Below are 14,210 nucleotides of genomic sequence, written 5' to 3'. Positions count from 1 at the left end.
CCGTTCTAACCAGATGTTCCAAATAACTGCAAAGAACACTGTCATCCACATCTGCTGCCCTTGTTGTCTATTATGCAAGCCATGCCAGCTTTCAAACATTTCCCTAATGGTTCCAGGAATCACCCACTCTCTACCTAGTGACCTCAACCACTTACACCACACCTGCCAAGCTACCTCACACCTAAGGAATAAATGCTCAGCAGATTCTAATTCCTTAGTACACATTACACACAAACTATCCCCCAGAATGTTGACTCCTATTTTACCCAGCCGCTCATTGGTGTTAACTCGATCAACTAGCACAAACTACCCAAATAGCTCAATCCTCGGAGGAACAAAACCTTTCCAAACGGAGCTCGTGAAACTATAACTCGTTATTTCAGCCGAAAGAGTCTCCGCTTGTATAGCCTGTATCACAGAACGAGTAGAGAAAACACCTTTATTGTCAAACTTCCAGACCACGCTGTCCTCCCGACCTGATGACAAACTCACTGACCTTAACCTCTCATGCAGCTGATTGACAAGTTCTAGCTCCCATTGGAACAACTCCCTCCTCCATTGGAAATTCCAAATCCAATCAAGCCCATCCCAAAAGCCACAGTCCCCAATTAGAAGTCCTTGCTGGCTTGAGATAGAGTATAGTCTCGGATAACTCCCTTTGAGAACACCCCCTTGAATCCAGTTATCTTCCCAAAATCGGGTTTGCATACCATTACCTATTTCCATTGCCAGGCCACTTACCATTTTATCCCGAATCCGCGGTTCTTTTATATTCAGCGTCAATATAAGGTTATCTTAGCATTTTTAATAGTAGTTCTAATTTCATTTTATTTTGAGTCTTATAAAAATATTTATGGAATCATATATTATAAATAATAATTTAAAATTAAAAATAAAATTTGTTCTTTTAATACTTATTATTTAGTTCAATTAGAATGGTATATAACCCCGGGCGTCGCTTTTAGCAGCCACCCCCAGTATGTCTCCCTCTGTGTTGCCTTTAGCTTCTGAGGTTTCACCCTTCCTCGTTTTTCGGCTTAGACTCGTTTGGGAACCATCATCGTGGAGACCGGTCTCACCACCACCGTGCTGCGCCCCTTGTATCTGCCGGCGATTTGCTTCCCCCACCCTCGTCCCCTCATGCGCTACACCGCCACAATCCAACTCAACACCAGCCTCCTCAGTCGGCCCTACTCCCTCCACCTTCTCTTCCAAAACCTGGATCCTATCCTCCAACGAGCCCCTAGCTGTGTGCCTCACCTCTCCCTCCTCAAGTTCCTCCTCCTCTTGGCACCCCAGCCTCTCTCGCAAACCTACCATTTGCGCCGCATCACCCAGATCTCGTGGGACCTGCCGGATCATAAGACTACCCGACCCGGCCTTGCCCCCAATGGAGAGCGGTCCATGGACCGTTGCATGCAGTAGACTAGCCTGGCCCAGCCCAACAGCTGGCTCCCTTCGCAGGCGTGTTTCGTACACAGTCAACCTCCCATCTACCCCCTGATTTGCTATTGGGCCAACTGAAGACCAGCCCACCCCTCTACAATAACCCACACACGCCCCAGCCTTGTAACACACCTGATGGGCCTCGTCATACATACCATAAGTACCAGCCCATTCCACATGATCTCCTCTCACACCTCCACAAACCTGCGTAACCGTATTCTCCGACTCCCCCTCATGAACCACCTCACACCCCTTAGAATCTGCTACTCCACCTTCCTTGGTACTATCTGAATCTGGTACAACCGTATCCTTTTTGAAATTCAAATACTCAACGTTCACATCATTCAAAAAGACATCAGAAGTTACTATTCTGCCCTCTCCTTGCGCAGCCTCTGTAAGCCTGTCGGAAACCAATTCTGCCGCCGGATCCCAGTTACCCACCCCCTTTTCCAGGGCCGTGCCAGCGGCGCCAGAAGCTGCATTCTCATCATAGCCACTTCTGCTTCTCTCCATACTGACTGCAGCATCCTCCTGGCAGCCTACCTCCTTCACAAAAATCCCAAATGCTGTCTTCCCAACAACAATTTGCATCTATTCTCTGATTGCATCGAACACCCCCGTCTCAACTTGAATCCTTCCCACTGTGAAGGATGCTTTTTCCCCAGTAATTACATCACACTAATAGCCACTTCTGCTTCTCTCCATACTGACCGCAGCATCCTCCTGGCAGCCTACCTCCTTCACAAAAATCCCAAATGCTCCTCCCAACGCGAGATCCTATGAAAGACTTGCAGCAAAGTATCCATCTTGAACGTAAACACACCCTCCGCATGCTGCACAGTATCAAATATTAACAGGACTTTGCACGCCCCGATCTCCCGGACTTCCACAATTTGAGGTATATTTTTAGAGACCACCCTCTTCACTGAGCAGAGGTCCACTGGGTGCAATGTTTGTCCCACTAAACTCCTCGCCAACCATTCCATATTTGGTTCAACTATTGGCACATCAATTCTTTTCATATGTCCACTCCCCTTTGTGGCAGTCTGATGTTCTCGCACTGGCTGTTCCCCAAAGGATTTGGCAGCCGCAACCCCGTTCCCATGATAAGACGCCCCTGCTACGCCTCCATTCTTAGGTACGATTTCCTTCCTCACTGATCCACCCATCACTTGAGATTGTCTTCTATACTTCGCTTCTCCAACGGTAATTACCTTCCCCCGTAATCTCCAGTGGTTCATTTCTGCAATCGCCTTGAGGGCGCCCCCTTTTGTCGTGTAACGAACAAAAGCAAACAGGTAAATCGATCCACTCTTTCGTTTCCGGGCAAGATATATGTCGTTAATTCTTCCTGTCCAACAAAACAAGTGATGTAATTCTCTCCTAGAGATATCATCCGGTAGGTTGTCCACGAATACAGAGAACGAAGAATTTTCCAAGCGATGATATGTATCCCTATTCCAAATTCTGGTATCCTTTGCTGTTGACTGTATTCCTAACGTACTCCCTCCCCTAGAGTACTCACCTCTCACAGCCTCTCCTTCCCTCATTATTCACCCTAGGGTAATCACGTTGGAGATCTCATTTCAGGAAATATTTATAGATTATGTTATTACATAGGAATCCTTCAATTATTCCAAATATATATCATGATATCACACGACTAATTAAGGGGTGGCAGTGGTGGCTAATAACTTAAGTGGTCAAATTGAAGGTCCCTACGTAAAATTAAAGATATCATCTAGAAGGAACCATGCATGGTCAAATATGTAAGAAAAAATTAAAAAAAAAAATCAAAAGCCATTGGTCAAATGCTCAAGTGCCACGAAATTATTGAGTTTCAATTCGTGCATTACATTTTCGCTAGTAATTCGTACATGTGTTACCACAAGCATGCCCCGCAATCAAATTCAAGTATACTTATATAGTCCTTGATTTCAAAGTCAATTTTTTTTGTTCATTTTCATGCATACGTGACATTGGCTCGGAGACTACTATATTATATAATATACGTACAATCATACATGTCGAAAAGGATAACGTAGATTCGTAGCATGTCATATACGAATTGTGTCAAGGGGGTAAAATCAAAAGACTCGCGTTTCTTCCGTATTTGAAGAGGCATCTTCAATTCCTTCAACCTTTTGAACCTTTTTTATAAGGATAAATGATAGAAGACTATGTTAATTATTAGTATATCATATGTATTCTCACGTGAAACACATGCAAACACTATTAGTATGTATGCATACACATTTTTTAAATCAACAATGTTAGGAATCAAGAGGGTATTAACAAAAAATTAGTCAAAATATTTTTAGAGTGTGTATGATTTAAAGATTAAATTTTATTACCAAGTAATTTCATTCTTAGGCATTATATTCCTAGGAATGAGATTACTTGAAATATATGATTCCCATATTTGGTTATAAAATTTAATACATTAGAATATTATATAATAATCCTAGTAATGACTAAATTTTTGTTTGGTTGAGTTTAAATATCTTGGTTATATTATGTAATATGTTAAAATTACCCTTAATCATTCAAATTAAAATATTAATGACTAAAAGTTAAATATTTTTTAAATTTACTAAAATACCTCTAATAATAAATATTTTTAGTTAAAATTATTATTGATTCTAATTTTTTTAAATTTACTAAAATACCCCTAATAACAAATATCTTTAGTTAAAATTATTATTAATTCTAATTTTTTTACTAAAATACCCCTAATAACAAATATATTTAGTTAAATTATTATTGAATATAAATTTTTTAAATTTACTAAAATACCCCTAATAACAAATATCTTTAGTTAAAATTATTATTGACTCTAAATTTTTTAAAATTTACTAAAATACCCCTAATAACAAATATCTTTAGTTAAATTATTATTGATTCTAAATTTTTTAAATTTATTAAAATACCCTTAATATCAAATATCTTTAATTAAAATTATTATTGATTCTAATTTTTTTAATTTACTAAAATATCCCTAATAACAAATATCTTTAGTTAAATTATTTTTTACTCTAAATTTTTTTAAATTTACTAAAATACCCCTAATATCAAATATCTTTAATTAAAATTATTATTAATTCTAAATTTTTTAAATTTACTAAAATATCCCTACTAAAATATCCCTAATAACAAATATCTTTAGTAAAATTATTATTGACTCTAAATTTTTTTAAATTTACTAAAATACTCCTAATATCAAATATCTTTAATTAAAATTATTATTGATTCTAAATTTTTTTAAATTTACTAAAATTAGTTAAATTATTATTGACTCTAAATTTTTTAAATTTATTAAAATACTCCTAATATTAAATATGTTTAATTAAAATTAACACAAAATACGTATCTAAATTTTCAAAAATTTCATAATTCATAATTCGTCTTATAATCCATAATTGAACTTATATAAAACAAATCTCAATGATTCTAACTACATATGTATTAAAAAGCTTTACTATTATCCAAATTAAAGTTACAAAGAAGTCTAAAAAATTTAAAATTTACTAACAGACACACAACTCTTGTACAAGAACGCAAACACATCAATAAAATGAAATTAATGTTACAATAGACAACCTCATACATAGAAAAATAAACACAATTATCGTGTATGATGTCTTCTCCTCCATTGGTTTCACATTTCTTGTGCAAGTTGATCCCTCCATCTACCCCAAGCATCGCTCGTCTCAATATGGTGGATCGTCCCCCCATCTACTCCAAGCATATTTTGATCTACTATCTCATCAATAGGATCCACAACCATCACTCTTCTAATGTGATTATGCAAAAGGCAACATGCAGTTATAATTCTTCCTTGAGTTTTAATAGGATAAAATGACCTTTCCCTTAAAATTTTCCATCTTGCTTTTAATACTCCAAATGTCCTTTCAATGACATTTCTAGCTTGTGAGTGTTTCATATTAAAAGGTTCTTGGACTGTACTAGGTTGATTATGTGGATTAAACTCACTCAAATGATATTTTTGTCCTTTATAAGGTGCTAAAAATCCTTCACGATTCATGTATCCAGCATCACATAAGTAATAATGACCTAGTGTGACATACACAATTGAACAAAATTAATGAAAGATCAAATGGTTACTTTGATAACATATTAAAGTCTCAATAAAATACCTTGGAGAACACTAAATCCATCGCGAAATAGTGCATCTCGCAATACCCTAGAATTCGCAGCTGAACCCTCCCAACCCGCCAGTACGTAGATAAATTGCATGTCGTGAGCAACCACTCCAAACACATTGGTTGTTATGTCACCTTTTCTATTTCGATATCTAGGCTTATCAGCCTCAAGAACATTGACTTTGATATGAGTATCATCTAAGGCTCCTAGGCAATCCTAAAATCCAAAGCAAAGATCAATTAACTCAATCCTAAATAACACCAACCATATGAGATTTAATAACATTAGCAAAATAAATTACCTTAAACCATTTCCATCGTTCATCCATTCTATCCTAACTAAATGGTTGAGGTTTCTTCAGTAAGAGATTATGACATCTCAAAATAGCAAGCAATACATCATTAAACCACCTACTAATTATTTCTTCAGATCTCACAAATTGTCTCTTTATTACTCTAATTTTGACGTCATGTGCTATAATATGTAAAAACATGTCAACCATTTCTTTCACACCCATATTCCTACTTGGTTCTAACCTTCCAACCCTTTTAAGCATGTTACACAATGCATGAAAGGCACATCTATCTATTCTTGTATTTTTTATACATGCTAGATCACTAAAATAAATAATCCTATCAATTGCAATATAATAAAAACATAGCAAATCATCCACAACTTAACCATAAGGTCATTCATTAATTCGAAATATAAAATCAAGCAGGCAATAACTTTCATCTTCTATTTGGGATCCATTCTGCAAAAAAAATCAAGCAGGGCCAGTTTAAAAATATAAGAATATGATATATATATAAATATTTTTTATTTCAAAGTTTAATTTTGTCCAAATGGATGATGCACACAAGCTACATAAGAAAACCATGCTCAATTTATGTGAGTAATGAAGAAGTACCAGCAACTCTTGTAGTAAAACACAAAAAGATAAATATCTTATTTATTACATTGATACAAAAAAGAGAATCCGGTCTTAACTTTCTCTGGCCTTAAAAAAAAATTGCCATCTAATGACTTGAGAGAAAGAGCAGAGAGATTATAACTGCATTCATTACAGATAACTGGGTTCACAATATGTTCTTCAAGCTTCTTGTATTGTTCGTTGTATTATTCTTAGCTAACTTTTGGCACAATGATATGGATAAATGCATTCAAACCATATCATAGGATATAATGGTCCAGATTTACATCCTTTTTTATTTTATTTTTCAGTAGAGCATGACAACAAAATGCTACTGACTAAGTATATAGATACAAGATTTACTGATAATAATTCAGATAAAGGCTATATGATTCTACTTTGATTAGGTAGGATCATTGTATTTTTATAGTAGTGCAATAGATGTTAACATAATTCTATCTTATATATATAAAGAAAAAAATGGTATATTAATTATTAAAAAAGATTGTATGCTGACTGCTCCAATGAATCAAAATTAAGGTCTTAATCTATTTTCAGACAGAGACAAGATCAATATGATACTGAGTAGTATTGTTATGAAGGGATGGGCAATAAGAACATTATACAAATATGAAGAGGGAAATGCAATGGTAACACCCATGTTGAAATATGTCACACCCTACAGGAAACATATGATTAGTAAAACCAGGTTAGAGTTTTCTTAGTAAAAAGAAGAGAGGCACTGGGTACATGGGAATAGGCCTAAAACAGTATCTGCAACCCTCTTTCTCACCAAAAGTTACTACTTACTAAAATAAAGAACACAGAATACATGAGACAAAGCATTAACTTAGTAAGTGCAAATTCTCTATTCACCAAAAGTTACTACTTACTATTACCTGATAATTATATTTCTTCTTTTAGCTATGCTGCAACTTGGACAAATAACAAATATTATGTAAGATTCAAAGAAAGAAACATTAACAAATTAAAATCCACTAGTTTTCTCACTTGTATATCTTTAGCTTCCTTGGCTTTCTCACTGGTGTGCTCAATGAGGTTTGAATGTCTAGGAGTAGATGATAGTATATGTAGCAGATCTGTTCAGCAAAAGAGAGAAAATAAATTGAACCTATCAATGAACTAGTAGCGAATTCAAACAGCAAGGGTAGATTTTGATTTTCAACTTTTCACCAGTTAATACATAGTTTAAAAGATGAAAAGTAACAGTTAAGAAGTCAAGCAAGTAAACATACGCTTGCCTAAGCTCTGGATTTTTCCGCGGCATACTCTTGATAAGCCCTCGACTTGAAGAAGAAATATACATTGTCATTGTAAGTGAAATTCTATATCATCATTTAATTTTAATGAAAGGTAATATCCAATAAATTGAATGCTGCAGACATACTTTATACAAATTAGAGAACTTCAATTCTCATCCAAAACAGCTTAAAGTTTGATTGTAAGATATCAGCAAAAGAGAATCAAAAGCATCATAGTTAAATAGAACACAAGTAAAAGAATGCAAAAGCATAATAGTTAAATTGAGTTGATTAAATTCAAGTTCAGCTAATCAAAATTGTAATGAAACAAAATTATCTTTTTTTAGCTCTCAGTGACATAATTGCAAATATCTGACAGAGTAAAAGAATTGCAAGCAATTTTGGTTCTTGAAAAACAATGAAAAACAACAAACACATGACTAGGTTATGTGCTCTAAAACTCGGTCACCAATTCACCATCTAACTTTCATTTTCTCCCCTTAAATTTCAAACACCACAAACTCAAAAGCACTCACTGTGGAAAGCAACTTTTCAACTTGTGACCTTATGCAAACTTAACAACGATGTTAACTACCTCGTATCAGTGTCATCATCAAATCATCAGAAATTTGGTGTAAAAAACATTGTAATCATCAACTTACATACCTTATTCGGAGCGTAGCCCTTGTTTCCAGCATCAATAGCAACCAATTTGCTCTTATTTAGTATCCCCTGCAATCAACAAAAGAAAGTGAGAGAGGGCAAGAGAGAGAGAGATCGAAAGAGAGAGAGAGAGAGAGAGAGAGAGAGAGAGATCGAAAGTGAAAGAGAGACAGAGGGAGAGAGAGAACCGTATGCGAAGCACTGGAGAAACGGTGGCAAAGCTTCCTCGTCGACGGCGAACTCGACGCCAAGCAAGAGAGTGACGGAGGAGAGAGACCAAACGCAAACACGCGACGCAGAGGATCCAGGTAGAGGCGCGGCAGCGACGACGGCAAGCATACAGTGGCGGTGAACTGACGTGAGCTGCGATGATGAAACACGAACGCAAACGAAGGATTGAAGTGAATTTCCTTCTAGAATAAGATGAAGGGTGGTCGTGCAAACTCAAATCGGCGGCGAGACGATACTGATGCCGATGGAGCCTCCATGAATTTGGGAGAAGAAGCTCGGTTAGGTTTTATTTTCGATGGGATTGGGGCTCTGCTAGGGTTTGGGTTTCTAATCAAATGAGGAGTAAAAATCTGAAAAAAAGGGTTGGAGTAAAATTGACAAGGGTATTTTGGTCTTTTCACTTTATTATACACATTCCATTCCCATTGGAATGAAAGATAACAAGGGGGAGATGGGAATGAAATGGGTTGGATTTTAATTCCAGGGAATAAAATATACCCAAGAATAATTTTTTATATCTTGAACCAAACATGGGAATAAAATATTCCCATCTCAAAATTCGTGGAAATATACTTGTATTCCCTCCAACCACACACACCCCTAGGTGAATCCAAAATCTCTATGAGTTAATATATATGGATGTTTTTTCTGCTAAGTATCAGAATGTTTCTTTTTCATACTAAATGGATGTTCTTTTATATATTTTTCAAATTTTTTTGTATTACAAATGTGAATGTCTCTATTTCTTTAAGAATTTTATAATTTTTTTAAATTTTATAGATATTTTATTATTTTTGCCAAAATATAACTGAATATTTCTTTTGTTAAGTATTAGAATTTTTTCATATTAAATGAATATTTTTTTATATTTCTATAATTGTTCATGGACTCCTTTTGACTAAAATCAAGTGTGTAGTTTGCAGTCTCTTTAATAATCAAAACGGCACCTAATATTCCAAAATATAGAGAACAACGAAGTGACATAAATATCCACCAAACTATAAGAGAACGAAATGCGCATTCCCCCTCATCATCAAGAAGATCTGAAGAATATCACTCCAGGACGTATTCTTTTGCTACAACACATGCAATGTTTCTTCAACTTGCGTTTGACATCATACTAACATTTCTGTGCTTCGTACATACTTCGGAATCTGCATAAATCACAATCTCACTGAAGTGTGATTCCATGTGTGGAGAATTTGAGATCCCTTACCATTTGGAATGAATGATCCCGCGTGCTATGCGGGTACGGGTAAGTGGTTTGAAATAAAATGCTTGAACATATCCATGAACAACGTTCTCACTCTCACCCCTTACTTGAAAGCCACAGACTTGGAAGTGAGATCCATCGATGCGTTGCGCAGCACGGTTACAGTAGGGAGGCGGAGAGAGCCTGACGGTGAGAGAGAGGAGTCTGTGTGTGTGATTACTGGAAGTGGGTAGGTTAATGTGAGAGAGAAGAGAAAAGTTTTTATAGGTTTTAATTAAGTTTATCTAATCAATTTTAAATTTTTTAAATTTTGAATTTAAAAAATTTAAAATTAATTAATTATTAATATAAATTAATATAATTTTATTTAATTTTTTGCTAGTAACTTCTTCCTAATAATAATAATGCAATATTTAAGGTCCGTTTAAAGCATTGATGGAGAACAAAAATATGTACATCGAGGGTGAAAAGCATATAGAAAGCCGCCATTGGTAGCGTAGCCTAGGTACAACGATTTGAAATTGGAAAGCAATATCCATTTTACTAATTCCTCACCAATCCGATGTTGAGTTAAAAATTTATTGTTGTGCAATAGATTGTTATAGTCTATATGCATAAAATGAAATTTGAATTTTCAACATATATTTTATTTAAATGAATTAATAAATTAACTATTAGATCAACTCAAATTAGTTGCAATGAAAAGTTATTAGATGTAAAGAGATATACGAACATTTTACTTAGGCCAAATTATGTTTGTTACTATTTTTGGGTACACTATTAGATATACAATTTTCTTTTATATTATAAAAAGACAAACTTTTTATTGACACAAAGTTAATATATATAATACTTCTTTAATTAGTTTAACTTTTGAAATGCAGCTGCAACAACACAATTAATAATATTCTTCTAGTTATTATTAACACACAGTACGTTTAAGCGATTAATATTTAATGCCTTTGTTAACAGCCAAAATATCTGGGATCATGTAGAAATAAAAAATCCGTCTAATTTATCAGATTTAGCAATAGCAAGAGACAATAATCTAACGTTACTTTATCTAATTTAATATTTATAATTTTATACATATAATATCTATAAATACATATATATACATTTAGTATTATATATTTATTTCAGAAATAACTAATAAATATAAAATAAAATATTTTTTAGTTGATTCAGAATGATTTTTATTATCGTCCAAACATTTTTAAGTAATCCAAGTGCCCATTGTACAAAACTATTTCGTGTCCCATTATGTTACGGATAACGGGGACCCATTTTCTACCGGGTATTTTGAATTGATAAAAATAATTGGAAAAAGTTGAGACAATTGTAAAAAGAAGCTCATCAACTACCGTTAGAAATTACAAATTTGTAAATAAATAGCAAAACACAAATGCAATCTGCGACTACCTTTTTATTAGGTTTATCGTTTAAGGCTTTTTATTTCAAATATCTAATCTAATTTTAATTTTTAATTTAAGAAAAAAATTGGCTAGTGGCGTGGTTTAGGAGTTTCTTTTTTTTATAAATTTTTATCCTAACCCTGTAGGAGCTTTCTTTACTTCGTTTATTAAAGATCGAACGCCCTGTACCATACTAATAATCATCACATTTTTAGCATAATAATGTCCTTCGTATCTTAATTTTGTGTTAATTAATTTCTCTTCCTAACGTCTATACAAATTTCACCATTATTTTCTTAAACAATATTTTAACATCTTATTATCAATATTCGGTTATCAATAATTTTCACTTGGGATTCCTTTGTGCCAATCTCTGAGAGAAATAGATCTGCGACTTGTGAGGATTACAAGGGGACAATATTTTTCAGTTCAAAGTTCAAACAATTGAAGAGTTCTTGTTCTACAAAGAAAGAACTCAGTTGTTTAGAGTTGTGCTATCTTCGCCAAATAAATTTCCTAATGGGCAAATCCAAACCAAGGAAAAAATAAGTACTTTTCTATGGCAAAGAAACATGAGGAATCACAAACACCACAAATTACGGGTGGGTTTGGTTTAGTTTGGGTATGTTCCTTTTTTTTCCAAAATGTTTACTAACTGAAAAATGCAAATCAAATAAACGTAAGTTGAAAGAGAAAATTGAAAGGAAAGGAATGAAACACAACTGCCCACTTTCTCATAATAAATGTTGCAGGGAACTCTTTCGGAAGGGTGCATTAATCTTAGCACACAACCGATACACACAATCCCTGCTCTCTCCACTCCTTTCAATTTGAAATATAAATCAATTCAGCAAAATTCAAATATTAAAAACAAAATTACATAAACCTAACCTAATATAAAAGATGAAAATAATAATAATAATCGTGGAAGAAGAGAGATTGGTCATGGGAGAAGGAAGCTCAACTGCTCAAAGTAAGCGATCAAATTCAAATTGGTGAGGCTGTGATGGTTATAGAGTGTATATATAGGGAGGTTGGAAAACCCTAGGCGGCTGACTAGTGACAAGTGACAACTACGAAGTGAGAGAAAAAAATGGGAATTATGACCTTTTCTTTCAGGACTTGGGCTTGGACTGAATCCAAAATAAATAGCTACCCTCAGATTTTGTAAACCTTAACCACACACACTTTTTGAACCACAAGAATAAAATCATACATATATCTTGACCCACCGCCACAAGCCCACAAACAGGAATTCAAATTTACCCATCTATCCTGATCCGGGAAAAGGATTCAACCATCAATCCCGTTCACAACTAAAACGAGGAACAAAAAAAAAAAACATCCATCTAATTGAAATTCAAATTTCAACAGATGAAATATTTTAAAACAACTGTTAAAGGGAAATTTCACAATTTGTATTTTGTAGGGATGGCAAAGCAACATCAATTTCCTTCAACCAGTCCATCTTACCAACATCAACAGCAAAAATTCTAGGAAAAGAATCGAGGAACTTCTAAACAAGTATAATAATTTGCAACATTCAGGGAAAATTTCCCCCCCATCACTCATGACTGATCACTCATCACAGCAGTGCATCACAAATAAGCAAGCAAACTCTATTCTCATTCGTATTCACTCAACAGAATAGCATTAGCCACATAACCTAGACACACTTCTGATGAAAGAAATTATCAAATCTACTGTGTGAATAACCTGAGAATTATTTATGGAAGTATTATCCCAATTGAAACGTGTATTACTATTTACTCACGAATAAGCTTCCCTGAATTGATTCATGTCAAACTGAGGAAGTCAGGATGTGGATGCAAATATGCAATGCTCATTAGTTAGAGACCCAAAAATAACGTACAAGACGATAGACCAGCAAACCAACATGTCACTAGTTAGTGCTTTAATGTAAACCAAAAGATCATAAATTTTCCACATTCACATATTATGATTACTCACCAGTCCACACTTAACTGGGAATTTTAAGTGTAAACTCTGATTTCTGCATTCTGATCTTTGTTTCATACGCTTATTCCTTTCAAAAATGTATTGAGCAGGCTTCACCATACAGGCTAGAGCCTCATCCACTCAACTCTAATGAAATAGAATTATATTAACCGTGTCATCTATGAAAAATAGAAGAAACAATGCACTTAGCATACAAAGCAGCCTCATGAAGTATTGAACTGCATAAAAAAATGCTACTTTCTACGTCTTTTCAGCAACCTTAGGTCTAATAATAGTATTTCTAAAAACTTACAAATATGTTAAGTGAGCTTTCTCACTCAGCACTTGGTTGGGCAGCTGTCAACATCTTCCCGCATTTCCCCTCCCCAAAGTAGGAATTTCCCTTCACAATCAAGAAAGCTTAAACACATGGTATGATAAACAATCATCAGAATCAAGAATTAGAGGATTTCCTCGAATAAAATTGCCTCCAGTTAAATGGTACCTATAATTTCAACAACACAAAAAGGACCTGGCGATACAATGAAATATTCATTTTCATCTTTTTCACGTTGACAACATCCATTAAGTATATTGAACAGAGTGCTCTGCTTCAATCCTTTTTACATAAATTCCGAAGGCGAATTAGCATCCGGTTTTACATTCCCCAACTCCCCAGTGTGTTGCAAATTCTGCAACACCTGAGAGGGCAATGCTGCCAAGCCGCTGCCGGTGGCGCTGCCGCCGCCACCGCCCAATCCATCACTCCCAGAGCCAAAGAACTGGCATAGTATCCTAGCCATGATCCCAAGGATCTGCATCTGGTTCTGGCAAGCATCAACATGCATCTGCATCATCTGCTTCTCATGCTCAACCTGCATTGCCACCATCCTCTCCCTCCACTCCATCTCCTCCTCCTCCATTCTCTCCTCTTCTCTCTTCCT

At 34.9% G+C, this 14,210-nt stretch overlaps 1 protein-coding gene and 1 non-coding gene across 2 annotated transcripts; both read right to left on the bottom strand.

Moving 5' to 3' along the window:
- Positions 1 to 5,104: 5,104 nt before the first annotated feature.
- On the bottom strand, positions 5,105 to 9,870 carry LOC107457809 (protein ALP1-like). The gene is made up of 5 exons (XM_052251497.1): positions 9,826 to 9,870; positions 8,620 to 8,811; positions 8,452 to 8,517; positions 5,604 to 5,826; positions 5,105 to 5,520 (listed from the first exon to the last, which is right to left on the bottom strand). The coding sequence occupies exons 1-5, from the start codon at positions 9,868 to 9,870 to the stop codon at positions 5,105 to 5,107; spliced, it is 942 nt and encodes a 313-aa protein (XP_052107457.1).
- Positions 9,871 to 11,986: 2,116 nt separating this feature from the next.
- Positions 11,987 to 12,121, bottom strand: LOC127741024 (small nucleolar RNA snoR135). The gene has a single exon (XR_008001878.1). It is a non-coding gene; the product is annotated as a small nucleolar RNA snoR135 (small nucleolar RNA).
- Between the last annotated feature and the right edge of the window lie 2,089 nt (positions 12,122 to 14,210).

Source organism: Arachis duranensis, chromosome 7 (assembly GCF_000817695.3).
Source record: "Arachis duranensis cultivar V14167 chromosome 7, aradu.V14167.gnm2.J7QH, whole genome shotgun sequence".
Classification (NCBI taxonomy): Eukaryota; Viridiplantae; Streptophyta; class Magnoliopsida; order Fabales; family Fabaceae; genus Arachis; species Arachis duranensis.
The sequence above is the reverse complement of the archived record's forward strand: the minus strand, read 5'-3'. Positions and strand labels throughout refer to the sequence as shown.